The sequence below is a fragment of the Drosophila virilis genome, chromosome 3 (assembly GCF_030788295.1).
Source record: "Drosophila virilis strain 15010-1051.87 chromosome 3, Dvir_AGI_RSII-ME, whole genome shotgun sequence".
In the NCBI taxonomy this organism is placed as follows: Eukaryota; Metazoa; Arthropoda; class Insecta; order Diptera; family Drosophilidae; genus Drosophila; species Drosophila virilis.
Window position 1 is genome coordinate 8,055,009 of NC_091545.1, and position 17,747 is coordinate 8,072,755.

The following is a 17,747-nucleotide window of genomic DNA, read 5'->3' on the forward strand; positions in this document are numbered from 1 at the left end:
TGCTCGACTCGAAAATACCCTGCACAAGCTGAAAGATGTGTTATATGCATTCATATATACTTGTTTATTCTTATATAGAGTTTTTTCTTATGCTCGTGCGCTTGTTACATGCTGCATAGAAGTATTGCATACCCTATGTGCCTACTTAAAGTGCGGGGTATCAAAAATTTCACTTTATGCTTACTGAGGTCGAAACGAATCGGCGACAAGCTAAGATTCCTTTTGCGAGCATAGGACTCCTACGCACACGCGCCAACCAATACACACACACACACACATACTTATGTGGCCAGACAAAATGGTGGCTGTGGCGCCAATAAGTCGCGCCAGTTGAGTTTTTCCATGGCGGCATCGCTTGCTGACTTGACTGGACTTGAGCGAAGAAGGGCGTATGGGAGAGGGAGAGGGGTCGTAAGCTGTTATGCATACAATGTGTCGAGCGGGGGCGAAGGGCGTTGCCAACTTGTCTTATTTGATGCTTTTTTTTTCTCTTGCTCTGTATATTTGCTGCAATTGCTGTGCATACTTTGAGGCGCAACCAATGTGGCGTATGCGTAATCTTGCCGCAGCTGCTATAATTAATCAATGCCGCCTTTTGGCTAATTAAAACATCAAGACGGCAGCAAAAGTTACCAAAGAAGCGCATAATATATATAGGGAAAAAAATAGTCACTCGCTCCATTTATACAACTTAGCTGAACAAACAAGAACAAGAACAACAATTGCTCAGCCTCCCCCCTCCTTTTGGGTTGTTGTACATAGGCAGCGAGACGAAGCCTGGCTGCGTCGCAGCCATTGGTGGTCCTGGCCCACCCATTGGCCGTCACAGTTGGTGGTTGTTTTTGTTGTTGTGCCCAAAAAAAAAAGTGTATATATGTGCATATATAAAAAGGCAAAGTGGCATGCCACACACCACAACCCCTGCCCCCAGCGGTTGATCTGTGCTGCGGCTGCGACTGCTGCTGCGACTGCTGCTGCTGCTGCTCCCATCCCTCTTGCACGTGCAGGATTTGCTGATGATTCGGTTTCAGTCGCCGCTTGGAGCATGCGCGCCGCAGCATCCTTTGAGTCGACAGAATGTCGCCAGTTGGATTCTCATGTTGCTTACGACTTGTGGCATGAATGATGTTTGCGTCAGAAGCGCACGATGTGTCGCCGGCGTAGCACATCATTCTAGGCCTAGCCTCCGATCGGGCAGGACACGCCAGCGCTGACATCATCAAGCCAGCAGCAGGAGCAGCTGGAGCTGAAGCTGGACCAGCCACAGTTCAAGTTCAAGTGTTTCCTCAAACAGTTGTCACGCGTTTCTTTAGACACCGTTTTGTGCCTTGTGTTAACTATTAAAAAAAAAGATAAAAGCTAAAAGTTGTTAAGTTTCGTTATTGTTGCCTGCGCGTGCCTTTCATTTGAGTAGTTCGTCAAAAGTGCCTTATTAAATATTACAAAAAAAAAAAAAAAAAAATTAATAATAATTATTATTATTAACACGTTCGCGTCTTTTGTTTGCTGCATTTGTCGTCGTGTGCCTTAAACGAGAAACTTTAAATTTTAAATGCAACTTTTGTAGCTCTAAGTAACGCTTAGATATTTCGGCCCTAGGCTCAGAATCTAACTCTGCCACTAATTTGCCTTAGATGAAAGTTAGAAATTTATTACGAAACTCTACACGTTTTTAAACATATAAAACTATATATATATATATACCGTATATACAATATACCGTTTTTAGCCATTAGATGCACATTTTAAGAAAGTTATTTGTTATATTTGAAAAAAAATATATATATATTCGGAGTAGTCGCGTTTTGTAGCTACTTTTTTTAACAGAGAGTCAATTTTTTGGAAAAGAGACAGAGAAAGTTCTCTTTGCCTCTGCTGCACTCGAGTAACTTGTTAGTCCTTAGTTTGTGTTTTTTGCCATTTCGGTTCCGTACAATTTCTTGTACAAAAACGTGCTGGACGCGTCTCCGTGCCGCCGTTTCAACACCACCACAAACGTGCCTCAGCTCGGCGAGCAGTCGCCAACAAAAAGGGGAGTCAGTCGGTTATTTGATCGCGTTTGGCCTTCCTCCGATCGTCGTGCGCTGCCGTCCGTAGTCAACGATTTTTAAAATCCCTTCACCACCCCGTGCCCAAGTCCACACCAAACAAAAAATAAAAACCAATTACATTTAACAAAAAAAAAAATATAATAAAAAAAAAGACAACACACACTAAACACAACACACGAGCCCCGAGTGTGCCTTTATAAGCATAAGCATTAGCTATCACAAGCCATGTGCCTTTTGAAAAACTTCTCAAAATAACCGAAAAGCGCAAAATAATTATTAAAAAACATTACGTAATTTTAAACACAATTCCTTGAAGAGCCTAAAAATGTGCACGAAGAGTAAGTAAAAAGTTTCCTAACTTGAAACAATTTATAAAATATTTATCTTGCTTTGTTTTCGATAACATTCTGAACATTTATATACTTAATTTTAGAAGACGCTAGATATAGATTTGTCGAACTTTTAAAAAAGTCTCCTTGATCCGTGATTTGTGAAGTCACTGGTTCAAATCAGCGTCTCGATTGGTAATAGATGCAAAGATTTATGAATTTTGGTTTAAATTGTGGAAAATTCTTATTATGTGAAATATGAATTTAACTAGTTGTAATAATAATTATTTTTCATTTTATCCTCGATCTCAGATTAAATTCCATATAATTTTATGCTCCATTTAATAAGGATGTAAAACGGAAATTTAATCATAATTAAATCCACATATAAATCGAAGTTTAATCATAATTAAAACCAAATTCATCAGTGAAATAGCCCTATAAAAGAATTTCATATAATCATAGGCCATTAATTGGGTTTCCATACTTTTGCCAATTGGAAAAGCCACAAAATAAGCAGCGACAGCTTTTTGTGAATGCCAATAAATACATTGAAAGTGCATTCACTCAGCTTCAGCACAGTGCCAGAGCCAATTAATTAGTCAGAGCCATAGAAAACTTGGATGGCAGTAAATTACATCCATTAGCCGCACAGTGTGACTTCCCAGCGAAAAGTGGTTGCCAATTAGTGCGAACTCATGCCGGCCAGGCCATAAGCTAAAGTCAGTTAAAGCTGGATACGCTGCTCGATTTGCATTCACCGGAAAATCTGCTGCTTTGCTTCGCTTGTATTTCATTAGCCTCTATAAAAACTACTCTTTGATAGCCGCAATTGAAACCTTAGTCAGCTGTAATGCTAGACCTCTGCTGCCCCCGCAACAGCCCGAAATCAGCCATAAATATATATATATATATATCTATAATGAGATATGTGCATACATAGTTGTCGCCCAGTTTCTCCATTCATTGAAATTGTTTGTCTTTTAGCTCTATGAAATCCATCTGCTTGTCCTGTCACATCCCTATTCAACATTCTGTCCCTTTTTCCTTTTTATGTCACATTGTTAGTTTTCTCCAGTTTCTGTGTGTCTGTGTGTGTGTGTTTATTTTGAGGTTATGTTTTGGGGGAGTCTGCATGCGGTACAGTTAATTGAATTAATGGAGGGTATTGTATTACAAGCAATAGTACTTCCTCTAGAAAAGCTAACAAGTGAAAATATGCTCATAAATATAGCAGGAAAATGTTTATATTTTATGTATCTTAACTAGAGAGAAACTAAAACGAAAGAATTTTATTTACTTTTAACATTTTCAGAAGTACTACAGTTATCTCTTATTGTGCAAGTTTCAACTATTCGTAACTTCCATATTCCAAATCCACAATGTTATACATTTTTTTTCTTAAAAGTCCCGTTAGTAACTGTATTTTAAGAATTATCTGCATATTTGCATTATATGTCTTTTGCTGTCTGTTCCCATCGTAATTCCCTAAACTCTAAAGATTTCTATTGTTCCTTACCAAAAAGGGAGATATATGTTTTATATTATATTTATGTACTCATAACTTTTTCCAAGTTCTTTACCAAAATTCACAAAGTTAGATTATTTATTTAGACTTTTGCCAACTTTCCCATGCGTAACTCCCATATTAGCATTTTATATCTCTAACCACAGAGCAAAATATTTAATGTATCCTTCAATAAACACTGCGCTCGCTCCCTCGCAGCGCATTTTTCACTTTGATCAGATTACGCCCCTGTGGCTTCCAGTTCGCTGCCCTCTGCTGCTGCGCAGCTTAAGCTGCGCAAAACGCTGGCACTTTGCCGGCTGGCGCCACTCGGTCGGGCAGTCGCCGTTGCCGGGCGTGTAAAGTCTACAACTGGAGAGTTAGAGTGGCTGTGAGCGAGAGCGAGAGAGAACTCTACACGCGCTCTTGGGGTTGATTCAGTTGCCTGGCTGCACCCTTTGAATAAACTTTGGTCAGCAATGCGCAGGCGGCGCGCTCTCGCTCTCTGTTTCTCGCTCACCCCAACAAACGGTTAAACAGACAGCAGCACTGCTTATGGCAACTGGCAACGTTGGCAGCGACGTCAGCGTCGCAGCATCCCCTTGGCTGGTCCAATTTTGAGGTAACCTTTTTCAGTTACGTGCCAGATTTCGTGGCCAGCAGACGTGCATCCTTAAACAGTGCTCCATAAAACCAAGCCAAGTCGACAGACAGCCAGCCAGCCAGCCGCTGCCAATCAAGCCGCCATATGGAGCAGTCGGCGTTCTGCGAACTGGCAAAAAGTAAATTTTTAACTGTTTGCCGTGTGTGTATATACTGTGCGTGTGCTTGTGTGTGTGTGTGTGTGTGTGCCTGGCCCCTTCTGGGCTTGTGGTCGACAGTTTTTACCGGAAATTTCAAGTGCTTCCGCATGTCTTCGTGTCAGGCGGGGGATGCGACAACCAAAACATAAGCTGTGAAAATTATCGATTTTTACATAAGCACAAAAAAAAAAAAAATAAAGAACGGTATCGTGTTCCGGCCACTGACTGACACACATTGCCTGGCCACGTCAACGGACAGAGCGGCAGGATAGAAAATCAATTAGAAGCGGGCTGTGGGCGTGGGCGTTGGGATGGGTATACCGTTAGCCAGTGGAGCATTAAGTGAATTTAGCTAAAAATCCAGGCATTAATGTCGCATAAAATGGCGCAGCAGCAGCAGCAGCCACAACAAACGACGTCGCTGTCAGCGTCGCAGTCGGCGTCGCTGCCTTTGGCATAATGACAAGCACAAGTCTGGGGGCAGCAGCGAGGGCAGCGGGGCGGCGGGTTGTGCAGCAAGTCACCCCAAGCTACAATGGCCAGGCTTTGATTTGAACACTGAAGTGCCCAGTGTGCGACTGTGTGTGTGTGTGTGAGTGTGTGTGTGCGCTTGTGTGTGTGTATAGAAGATTTTCATCAGCAGCGCAGCGACTTTGTCTGGTTTTTTGGGTGGTGGCTGCCCCCGGCATAGGCCTGGGCCTGTCCCGTCCCGGCCCGGCCCGGCGCTGCCTGGGCCCGGTTATCTTTGCTGCTTTGGGGGTGGTTTTGGTTTCTGGTTTAGGTTTTGTATTTCAGTTTCAGTTTCGCTCAGTGCGCTATTTATAACACTTGAACGGGCCATTTACTTCATGTTTATAACGCCTGTTCTCGACGGTTTCTTTCATTTTTTCCTCTACAGTGCCTTTTACAATTTGTACACCTAATACACTAAGTTTAAGCAAACGATTAAGACTAGGAGGCGGACGTGCACGTAGACGACGCAAAGATGTCCACACTGTCGCTGCGCATACAGCTGGAGGGTGGTCGGGTGACCAAGACCATACAATTCCAACCAAATACGACAGTCTTCGATGCATGCAAAATCATACGCGATAAATTTGCCGAAGCGGTGCAGGGACAACGTGAGTAATGCCCAGTTACATCCAGATCCAGTTTCTCTATAGCTTCTGTCCCCTAACGATATTCCAGCTAGCGAATATGGACTCTTCATTTCGGATGAGCAGAACCAGCAGGGCGTTTGGCTAGAAGCTGGCCGCACACTGGGCTATTATATACTGCATAATCAGGATACGCTCGAATATCGTCGCAAGCTTCGGACATTGCGCGTTCGCATGTTGGATGGCGCTGTCAAGACCATCCTGGTCGATGACTCGCAGCCCGTATCCCAGCTGATGGTGGTTATTTGCACCAAAATTGGCATTACCAATCACGAGGAATATGGCCTGGTGCGTGAGGATAACGAGGCGCAGAACGAGAACTTGCCGGACAACAAATTTGGCACGCTCACGCTCAAGCGCAAGTTCACCGAGAAGGATCGCGATGCGAAAATGGAAAGTTTGCGCAAGAAACTCAAAACTGATGACGAAAGTGAGTGGGTGTGGGCGCCATCTATCGTTTGGCAGCTTAACTAACTGATGTACTACTTCGTTTCTTTCAGTGAACTGGGTCGATGTGGGTCGCACACTACGCGAACAGGGCATCGATGAATCGGAGACGGTGCTGCTGCGGCGTCGCTTCTTCTTCTCGGATCAGAACATTGACTCGCGTGATCCGGTGCAGCTGAATTTGCTTTACGTGCAGGCCAGGGACGCCATTCTCGATGGCACACATCCTGTTACCCAGGACAAGGGTGAGTGTTTAATACAATTCATAGTTTATCTCTTACTTTATACATTTTTCCTGATTTTTCTTTCAGCCTGCGAATTCGCCGGCATCCAAGTGCACATACAATTCGGTCCGCACAACGAGGCCAAGCACAAGCCCGGATTCTTGGAGTAAGTCGAGAACCCTTTGCCAAAACGATGCACTTTTTAACTCCCTGCTGCCTCTTCTCTTTACCCAGCTTGAAGGACTTTTTGCCACAGTCATATGTGCGTGTTAAGAACATTGAGAAGAAAATCTTTGCGGAGCATAGAAAGCATTTCGAATTGACGGAAATCGATGCCAAAGTTCTGTACACCAAGACCGCTCGGGAGCTGCCCACCTATGGCGTTACCTTCTTCCTGGTCAAGGAGAAGATGAATGGCAAGAACAAGCTTGTGCCGCGTCTCTTGGGCGTTACCAAAGACTCTGTGCTGCGTCTGGATGAGCGCACCAAGGAGATTCTAATCTCCTGGCCGCTGACCACAGTTCGTCGCTGGGGCGCTTCGCCGAACACCTTCACCCTGGACTTTGGCGACTATGCGAATCAATACTATTCGGTGCAGACGACAGAAGCCGAGCAGATCGTGCAGCTCATAGCGGGCTATATCGATATAATATTGAAGAAGAAACAGACCAAGGATCACTTTGGCATCGAAGGAGATGAGGGATCCACCATGGTGGAGGAGTCCGTTGCACCATCCAAGTGAGTTCTGTCGCTGAAAAAGTGGTCTTTAATATATTATTGTATAAATTTGTCTGTCTGTGTTCAGGGCAACCTTCTTGCAGCACGAAACGAATCGCGTGGAGAAGTTGAACTTGGAAAGTTTAGCGCATCCGGGCGTTATGCGGCCCTATGACGGTAAGTCTCTCGGTTTCTATTTAATATAAACTTAAAAAATTTGCACTTAAGCTTCAGCTTTTTACTGTAAAGTACGCTTCAACAAGAGACCAGCAAAATAATATATTAAAATACAAAACAGAAAATAATAATTTAAGTCCAAGACTAACAAAATATTTTGTTAAAAATCTAAAATATAAATTCTAGCTACTGTAGTTTTTGCTAGCATTGCTTTTGCTTAAGTTTTTTTGTTGTGCTTCTAATAATTTATGATTTATTTCTTTTGTACACCTCTCTCTCTGTGTCCCTCGCTCGCTCGATATGACTGACAGGTGAACGCACCTTTACGCAGAACGAAATGCAGAGCGTGCAGTATGGCGCCTTTGTGGGTCAAGTAAATCATGCTCATCAACCGCCGACGGTAAGTTCCACATGCAACCCAGAGAGACATTCGATTCTAACTGCAGCACTCGTAAATTTCATTTCCTGCCATTATGTCTAAGTTGCCATTGCACCTCTTAAATCAGAACATAACCCCACTTTGTCACATCTTAACTGAACTAACTTGAAGAAATTCTTTCATCTCTTAACATGCTGCGCTAATTCCTGAAACATTTAGAAAACGGTCATGAAAAGTTTCATAAAGTATGTGCCGCCCATAAAGCTAATAGAATTTATACTGATAATCCCTATTAATCTCGATTATGATTTCCTTATTAGACTAAGGAAGTACGCATTAGTTCTGTGAATCTGACGGAGCCGCAGCGTGCGCTGCTCGGTTATATATCCGCTGGACAGGATGTCTTAATACGCGCCGACGAGGAGCTGCGCACCAAGGTGAGTCAGCAGCAGGCCAACAGCCTTTAGAATTTACAACTAATCAACTTTCGACTCTGTGCAGGCACCCATTCAGGAGCTGGGCAGCGATCTGCGTTCCATTGAGTGGCGCGAGAATACCCTGGACACCTCCAAGCAGGCGGTCAGCTCGCATGTGGCCACGATGAGCGCGGCCACCGCGCAGATTATCACCGCCTCGCAACCGGATGAGGTCGATACGGAAGCCATTTCTGCATCTGTATCCCAAATTGCCCAGACCATACCCGAGGTCACCAAGGAGGTGCGCCTGATTGCCGCTCTCATGGAGAACGATTCGAATGGCGACCAGCTGCTGGAGGCAGCGCGCAATCTGTGCAATGCCTTCAGTGATCTGCTCAAGGCCGCCGAGCCAGAAAGCAAGGAGCCACCGCAGCATTTGATTAATGCCGCCAGCCGTGTGGGCGAAGCCACCACCCATGTGCTCAGCACCATTGCCGAGGAGGAGGCGCCAGAGAATCGCGATCTGCACGACATGCTGCTGGCCCTGGCCAAGGCAGTGGCCAATACCACCGCCGCCCTGGTGCTGCGTGCCAAGAACATCGCCGCTAGCTGTGAGGACGATCAGGCGCGCAATCGCGTCATTGGGGCAGCCAGCCAGTGTGCACTGGCCACCAGTCAGCTGGTGGCCTGCGCCAAGGTGGTGGCTCCCACCCTGCACAATGCTGCCTGTCGGGAGCAGCTGGAGGCGGCGGCCAGAAACGTGGCCCGTGCGGTCAACTCGCTCTGCGAGGTGTGCAACGAGGCGAGCAACGATCCCAAGTTGAAAGCCGATCTGCTGGACGCGGCACGCGATGTCTCCAAGAGTCTCACGGAAATGCTGGAGCATGTGAAGCTAAGCACTCGCGAGCATGCGAATCGCACCAGTCAGGAGCTGAGTCCCGTCGAGAATGTCATCATTGGCACCGACGTTTTGGTGTCCACCAATGATCCCCAGGAAATGGTGCGTCATGCGCGCACCCTCGGCCAGACGACAGCACAGCTCATCCAGAGCATCAAGGGCGAGGCCGATCAGCAGGAGGATGCGGACATGCAGCGCCGTCTGCTGTCGGCCGCCAAGCAGCTGGCCGATGCCACCGCCAAGCTGGTGGAGGCGGCACGCCTGTGCTCCTCCAATCCTCATGATTCGGACAATCAGAATGCGCTGCGTCGTGCTGCCGAGGAGCTGCGCGAGATCACCACCAGCACCGCCAATACGCCGGCCATGAAACGTGGTCTCATCCAGCGGCTCGAGTTCCACTCGAAGCTGGCTGCGTCTGCGGCCACCCAGTGCATCTCGGCCGCTCAGAATGCGGTGCAGCACAGCCAGGATCATCAGACCAAGGAGTCGTTGCTGCAGGATTGCAAACGCGTCGCAGACACCATACCACGACTGGTCACATCGCTGAAGACGACGCGCGCCCAGCCAGACGATGCGCACGCCCAGTTGAATCTTATCGAGGCGGCGGAACAATTCATCGAGCCCGCTCTTCAAGTATCCAAATCCTCACGTGCCCTGCGACCCACGGTCACAGATATACCCTCTGCTGCGCAGCTGTCCAAGAGTGCATTGCATCTGGGCCAGACGGTTTCAGAGCTACATTCGGTGGCGCAGCGTGCACGCGATGCCTGCGGTGGTCAGGAGCTGGAGTCGGCATTGGAGGCGGTGCGCAAGCTGCATCATGTGCTGGACGATACACGCCAGGCAGCCCTGGCGGGTCAACTGCGACCACTGCCCGGCGAGACGGTGGAGAACACCGCCGACGAGTTGCGCAAATCGGCCAAGAATGTGGGCATTGCTCTGAGCCAGTTGCTCAGCTCTGTGCTACAGGGACAACGCAGCTATGCAGGCGCCGCCGGACGAGACACGGCTCTGGCCCTGGGCGACTTCACCAAGAGCGTGCATGGCGTTGCGGCGACCACACAGAATCCGGCTATCATTGAGTGCGCCGACGACGTTGTCACCAGCTCCGCACAGCTGATTGAGCAGGCGCAGCGCACGCTGCAGGGCATCTCCGATCCGCAGGCGCTGACCCAAGCGGGCCGAGATGTGACAGGTGCCCTCTCGCGCACCGTCGACTGCATACCCGGCCAGCGTGAGGTGGACGCCGCGCTGCGCAATGTCAGTGAGCTCAGCGAGATTCTGTCCGTGAGCGAATTCCCGCCCTCGAACCGACCCTATGCCGAGCTGCAGTCAGAGCTGAAGCAGGTGGCCGAGCAGCTGAGCAGCGCCGGCGGCCAGATTGTCCAATCGTATGCCAGCCCTGCCCTGCTGGCCGACAGCAGCCAGAACTTTGCGGCCAACTACAGGGATCTGTTGTCGGTGAGCATGCAGATGGCGGGGCAGACCCAAACGGATGAGCCCGTGCGCTCGCAGATGATCGACTGCCTGCGCAATGTGTCGACACAGTCGTGTTCGCTGCTCTCCACGGCCAAGTCCATTGCCGCCGATCCTGGCCAGCCGAATGCCAAAAATCTGCTGCATGCTGCCGCCCGCAGCGTTACGGAGAGCATCAATCAGCTGGTGGATGCAAGCATCCAGTCGGCGCCGGGCCAAAAGGAGTGCGACAATGCCATGCGCAACATTGAGGCACTGCGTCTGATGCTCGACTATCCGCACGAGCCGATCAACGAGATGGGCTACTTTGACTGCGTCGAACAGGCGACTGCCAAGTCGCGCAACCTGGGCTATGCCATCTCCGAGATGATCAACAATGCCAAACAGTCACAGCACGTGGAGTTCAGTCAGTCGGTGAACAATGTCAACGACTCCATACAAGGTCTGATGGAGAGCTCCTCGCAGGCGGCCTATCTCATTGGCGTCTCGCATCCCAGCAGTGTGGCCGGGCGGCCCGGCATCATTGACCAGGCGCAGCTGACCTGGGCCTATCAGGGCATTCGACAGCATTGCGACATTGTGAGCAGCGCCCAGTCGGGCAAGCCGCAGATGATCTCGGCCCTGACCGTGATTGCCAAGCACACGAGCTATCTGTGTTCCATTTGCCGGCAGGCGAGCATGAACACCAACAATCCGGTGGCCAAGAATGAGTTTATTGTGCTGGCCAAGCGGGTGGCCACCGCGACATCGGATCTTGTGCAGGACATCAAAGCAATTGAGGAAAATCCCACGAGCGGCAGTCGGGATCGACTTGTGGAGCCGCTGCTGGATGCTGTCAAGGCAGTTCGTCAATATGCCTCTAGTCCAGAGTTTATATCGATTCCGGCCAAAATCTCGGCCGAGGGTCGCAAAGCGCAGGAGCCAGTCATTCAGGCTGGACGCGGTGTTATCGATGGCGTCGTCGAGATGGTCAAGGCGGCCAAATCGCTGGCCTTGTCCCCGGACAATCCGCCCGTGTGGCAACAGCTCTCCATGCACTCTACGCCCGTCTCCGAGTCCGTCAAGCGTCTCGTGGACAACATACGCGACAAGGCGCCCGGGCAGGCCCAATGTGAGCAGGTGCTGCACACCCTGGGCACCTGCACCCGCGAGCTGGACAGCTGCGCCCTGGCAGCCAATGCCCAGGGCCTGAGTCGTCGTCGGGACAACAATCTGCATGGCTTCAGTGGCCAAACGATGAACTCTGCCGCGGAGCTGTTGGACAAATTGGAGCCCATACGCGTAGCGGGCAAGAACAATGCCGAGCAGCTGGGCCATGCCGTGGGTGAGATCTCGCGCTATGTGGTGCCCATGGTAAATGGCGCCATTGGCGCCTGCACCCACATCGTGCACAGCCAGCAGCAAATGTCGCTGATCAATCAGACCAAGTCGGTGGTCGAGAGCGCCATTACCCTGGTGCAATCGGCCAAGGACTCGGCGGGTAATCCACGTGCCACACACGCCCATCCGCGTCTCGACGAGGCTATCGATGGCACCCGGGAGGCCATACAGGAGCTGCAGCAAGCTGTGGAGAAGATCAATGCCGAAACGGGCATTGTCACCGGCCTCATGGAGCAGGTGAATCGCGCCATAACGCGACTCACGGACAAGCGACAATCGCTGCTGAATGCCTCCTACTCGGACACCTTTGTGGACTACCAGACGCGCATGGTGGCCACGGCCAAGGAAATTGCTCGTCTGGGCAACGAGATGAACGCCAAGAGCAGCGTGGAGCCCGCAGCTCTGCCCCAGCTGGCCGTCGAAATGACCCAGCACTACCAACTGCTCACCCAGGACTCGGTGGGCGCCAGCACGACCACCACCTCGCCGGATGTGGCCATGCGCATACGCAACACAGTCATCGATTTGGGTCGTTCGGTCAGCTCCATGATACAGTCCTCTGCCGGAGGCGCCAGTCCACATGATGCCAGCGCCCTCAAGCAGATATCGAACAATGCTCGCGAGGTATCCGAGAAGGTGGCCCAGGTGCTGGCCGCTCTGCAAGCTGGCTCTCGCGGCACCCAGGCCTGCATCAATGCTGCCCACACCGTATCCGGCATCATCGGAGATCTGGATACGACCATTATGTTTGCCACAGCGGGCACACTGCACTCGGATGGCGATGGCAGCTTTGCCGATCATCGAGAGCACATTCTACAGACAGCCAAGGCTCTGGTGGAGGACACTAAGGTGCTGGTCACGGGCGCCGCCGGCACACAAGATCAGCTGGCCAATGCGGCACAGAATGCCGTCTCAACCATTAGTGAGTCATCAGATTCTCTCATTCCATGCTCAATTTTCACGTTTTTTTTTTTTTTGCCTGCAGCTCAACTTGCGGAGGCTGTTAAGCGCGGCGCCTGCTCCTTGGGCTCCTCGCAGCCCGACTCGCAGGTTATGGTCATTAATGCTGTCAAGGATGTGGCGTCGGCTCTCGGTGATTTGATCAACTGCACCAAATTGGCCTCGGGCAAGCCCATACACGATCCCTCTATGCAGGGTCTCAAGGAGAGCGCCAGGGTATGTTCAAGTCCTTTTCTCTACATATATTTTTCCCTACGTCTCTTCATCTCTCTAGTTTTTTAATACTCTCTCTATCTATGCTGTAAAGCTTTTGTTGTTGTGGCTTTTTTTATTAGTGTGTAATATTTACAGTTTTTTTTTAATACCTGGTAATTTTGTGACTGTAACTGACTTTAATGTGGTTATGGTAACTATTTTTTGGGACTTTTTGAGAATAGATTTGAGCGACAAACGTACGCAACATGATTTTAGGGAACTATTTAATAGTACGAAGAATTAAATTGGAATAAAAGAAGAGGTCGTGAAGCAAATCGTATAATAAACTAGAAGAAGAGAGCAGATCCCCCTCTCTTACAAAAGTAAAACAGAGTATAAAACATACAAGAGTATAAATATTTAATTGCTCAGAGCTTGTAATTCCCAATTGGTTTAAGTTTTGCCTAACCCTAGTCGAACAGTTCGAGTATTCTTGTGTGTATTGACTATTTGAAAGCTATCTATTTTAGAACCCTCACGTATACACACAGACATATACGCATACATAAATGTTGTTTGTGGCATTTCAACTACAGTGCTCGCTCGGGAATTAGAACCAGAATTTATAATCATTTTGTAGATTTGCTAACTGAAGATACTTGCAATTATAAATTATTTAGTTTTTTTTTCGTATAATTCTCTTATATTTCTAAATCGTTCTACTTAGCGAGCGACTACTGTTTACGAGTAAATAATTTCTAAACATAAACTGGCTTTGGCACTTACACATATACCATCAGCAAAAAAATGTACTTATAAGTAAACCCCTAAAAAAAATATAGAATATTTAATATCACCTTGCTGTTGCTGTCGCTGCTGTTTCCTGCACCAAACGAGCCCAAGCGAGGGCTACTCGTCTCACCTCCAGCTCAATCTCAAACTCACCTGCTGCTCTTCTGCTGCTGCTGCTCTTCTGCTGCTGCTGCTGGCGCTTAACGTTTTTATCTTAAATGTTTATTAATCAATTTCAATGTTTAATCCCACAAACTACCACACACACACACACACATACTCTCACACATAAGTGTATAAACAGCCCCCAACAACAATATCTCTGGCTATTGAATCACCAAACACCATTTTCTCATCCCGCCGTTGTCAGCTCTAACTGTTTGGTCAACCACCCAACCAACCGCCCTTCTGCCCGCTGCTCCGCATGCATTTGCTGCGCTCTCTTTCTCTCGCTCTCTTGCTCTTGTTCTCCCACTCTCTTTGTCGATCCACCACCACCCACTCAAACTACTCACAGAACCACCCTCCCACATAAACACACATTTGTAAAAAGCAAACAATGAAAAAAAAAGAAATCCATAAATTTTTGTATATTTTCGTTTTCGTTCTTTTGCTAATTTGTGCGCGTTCGACGTCTCTGCTCTTCTCTCTCTTCCCATACACACACACACAAACATACATATACATAAAACAAAAAACAACAACAACAAACTCTCATGAACTGTACAAATACGCAAATCGTACTCAAAAATCGCTCTCCACGCTCTCTTCATGCGCTGCGCTCGCTGTGGAATATATGTATACGCATATATATATATATACGCAACCTATCGATTCGAACATGCATCAAAATCAAAATCGAATTCGATATCGATACCAACCATATTTCGAAAACAAACAACAATGCAGACGCTTCAAGATGTTTGCCAATCGGCTGCCAGCGCCCATTCAGAAACTAACACACACACACGCCCCCCGCAGCAGCAGCAGCAGCAGCAGCAGCAGCGGCAGCGGCAGCAGCAGCAATCGGCAATGGAATCATGAGCCATTTCAGGGGGGGGAGGGGGCGTGCATCCGACAACAATTTGGAAACGAAATTGACGAAATTCTTTCGTAAACATAAACATTAATCATTGCACAAAACAAGAAAAAACAAACAAACAATATTATTCCAAACATATTTGTCGCTATGAAAACTTTGTAAAATTTGTGGATGCTATGGGAGAGTACACCTGGAGAGTGCATATATATAACGGTATATATGTGTAGCTAGATAAAACTTAAAATTCAAATTCACCCTTTTCTGACTGGCCATCGAAGCTCGAGAACGAATCGCATGAAATCCAAATCCAATCCATCTATATGATCGCTCGGGCTGAAATTTAACTATCGAGCTAACCATCTTGAAACTACATTTCCACGCTTGGCGGTGGATTTACTGAAACGGTGAAAAATTGAAAAACAAAGTTTCGTATATTCAAAATCCTTTTATATTATGCAACTGCATCCCTAAAGAAAGCTGTGGCTTTCCATGTGACAGATCGGCCAGAGATTTTTGCCAAGACTTGTGCCCATATTTGTTGCTCTCCATAGCATCTGCAAGTTGTTCCCCTTTTGTCGATTGTTATAGTCCCTGAATATGAATGTTGTTTAGAAGGATTATAATCATTATTTGTCTTAGTTCTCGAATAAAATTTGAATTGCTCGTAAAGTCATGTTGTTCATTTCAATTACATTTCTTGGAATATAGTTTAATATGCAGAGTGCCAAAGCCATCTAAAAGTAGACGTAGAACCTAATTTGTAGTTTGTAGTGTCTAGAGTTTACATTTAAGTTATTTCTACTTTATCATGATCTGTACCCACTATAAAACTAAAGATTAATCCCAAACATTTCTGTCCAACAACACCAAAAACACTTTGTTATTGCGTTTAGGTCATGGTGCTGAATGTCTCCTCGCTGCTGAAGACCGTCAAAGCTGTGGAGGATGAGCACACGCGCGGCACACGCGCCATGGAGGCCACTGTCGAGGCCATTTCACAGGAGATACGCGTGAGTAGCACATAAAAGGAACTTCCCTCTAGAGCTCGCATTTATTCTGTGTTTTATTTGCAGGCCATGCAGACGCCGCCGCCTGTGGGCAGTGCTCAGATGGGACCCGAGGATTTGATACGCGTCACCATGAATGTAACAGCTGCCACAGCAAAGGCTGTCGCCGCCGGCACCTCCAATCTGCAGGCGGACATTGTTGCTGCGGCCAATTTGGGTCGTCGCGCCATCTCGGACATGCTGATCGTTTGCCGTTCCGTTGCCTGGAACTGTGCCGAGACGGATGAGCTACGTGTGCGCACACTGGAGGCGGGCACCGCTGTCGCCGAATCCTACAGAGAGCTGCTCAATGGCATTTTGCACAATTGCAGCGCCGATGATCGCATGCACTACTCGCGACGCGTGGCCAAGTGCGTCACAGATCTGGTTGCCATGGCGCGCCTGCTGAAGGGCTCCGACTGGATAGATCCGGAAGATCCCACGGTCATAGCCGAAAACGAGCTGCTTGGCGCTGCGGCCTCCATCGATGCGGCTGCCAAGAAGCTGGCCTCGCTGCGACCACGTCGCCAGGCGGATGTCAAGGTGAGCTGAGCTGGGATTCGGAGTACCTAGCTACTAGTTCTTAATGGTGTTTGTGAATGGTGAATTGAAACTAACTCAACTGCTCATCAGTTTAACTCATCTCGAAAGGCTCGTCTTAAACCAAATCAAACTACCCCCCACTCATCTAATGATTCCAGTAAGATATGTTTGATATTCTTGGTTGTTACATTCAAAAGTTCACCCAGGAATCAAACATATTATTACTGTGATTGTTGAAACTCTACTAAACCAACCAAAACCAAAACCAAAATCAAAACCAAAACCAAATCGAATAACGCAACTTAACTTAAATGGTGTTTGCTACTCTTAATCTAATCTAATCTTAATTGAGCTCGAAATGGCTTTCATTTATCTAATCATCGCATTGCTTTCCATTCACAGATCGAGCTGGATGAGAACATGAAATTCGATGAGATGATCCTGGAGGCAGCCAAGGGCATTATGGCCGCCTCTGCTGCCTTGGTGCGTGCTGCCAATGCCGCTCAGCGTGAGCTCATTGATCAGGGCAAGGTGGCACGGCGTCCGTTGACCAGCTCCGATGATGGCCAGTGGTCGGAGGGTCTGATTTCAGCCGCCCGCCTGGTGGCTGCAGCCACACACAGCTTGGTAGAGGCCGCACAGAATTTGGTGCGCGGCGTCGGCACCGAGGAGATGCTCATCTCGACGGCCAAACAGGTGGCTGCCTCCACAGCGCAATTGCTGATTGCCTGCAAGGTCAAATCGAATCCCAACTCGGAGGCGGGACGTCGCCTGCAGGCCGCTGGCAATGCAGTCATCAAGTCCACCGACAATCTGGTGCATGCCGCTCAACAAGGCCTCGAGGCGGAGGAGGAGCATTCGCTGAAGATCAACACATCCATGGTGGACGGCATGGCGCAGGAAATCAATGCACGCTCCGCTGTGCTGCGCAAGGAGAAGGAGCTGGAGGAGGCGCGCCAGCGTCTCAAGCATGTGCGACAGGCGCAGCGTTATGCCAAGAACACACAAGGCTTCACCACTGACGAGAGCGACACGGAGTATGCCTACGGCACGCTCAACAGGAGCCAGAACAATGTATGAACAGGTTATCCTTTATCTCTTAGTTTAAGTTTAGATTGTGCACCAACGAATTGGCATTGATTTAACTGACGAAATTCTCACCTGGTGTCGGTATCAATTTACTAGTAGCTGTAGCTGTAACTGCTCTA

General features: G+C 48.2%; 1 protein-coding gene across 7 annotated transcripts in view; it reads left to right on the forward strand.

The window, feature by feature from the left end:
• rhea (Talin_middle and talin-RS domain-containing protein rhea) overlaps window positions 1–17,747 on the forward strand; it is a 35,070-nt gene that overhangs the window by 15,572 nt on the left and 1,751 nt on the right. For 3 of the 7 annotated variants that reach the window (XM_015175672.3, XM_002046706.4, XM_070208663.1), the window contains exons 3-15: window positions 5,589–5,811; window positions 5,879–6,277; window positions 6,348–6,539; window positions 6,606–6,684; window positions 6,753–7,256; window positions 7,324–7,412; window positions 7,724–7,812; window positions 8,112–8,228; window positions 8,293–12,883; window positions 12,947–13,137; window positions 15,844–15,960; window positions 16,024–16,539; window positions 16,942–17,613. In XM_015175672.3, the coding sequence (XP_015031158.1) occupies window positions 5,676–5,811; window positions 5,879–6,277; window positions 6,348–6,539; window positions 6,606–6,684; window positions 6,753–7,256; window positions 7,324–7,412; window positions 7,724–7,812; window positions 8,112–8,228; window positions 8,293–12,883; window positions 12,947–13,137; window positions 15,844–15,960; window positions 16,024–16,539; window positions 16,942–17,613 (7,692 nt within the window). In that variant the 5' untranslated portion in view covers window positions 5,589–5,675. Of the gene's footprint in view, window positions 1–5,588; window positions 5,812–5,878; window positions 6,278–6,347; window positions 6,540–6,605; window positions 6,685–6,752; window positions 7,257–7,323; window positions 7,413–7,723; window positions 7,813–8,010; window positions 8,037–8,111; window positions 8,229–8,292; window positions 12,884–12,946; window positions 13,138–14,817; window positions 15,577–15,843; window positions 15,961–16,023; window positions 16,540–16,941; window positions 17,614–17,747 lie in introns of those variants that run through there. The other 4 variants (XM_070208664.1, XM_070208665.1, XM_032434357.2 and 1 more) reach the window with 3 other exon arrangements.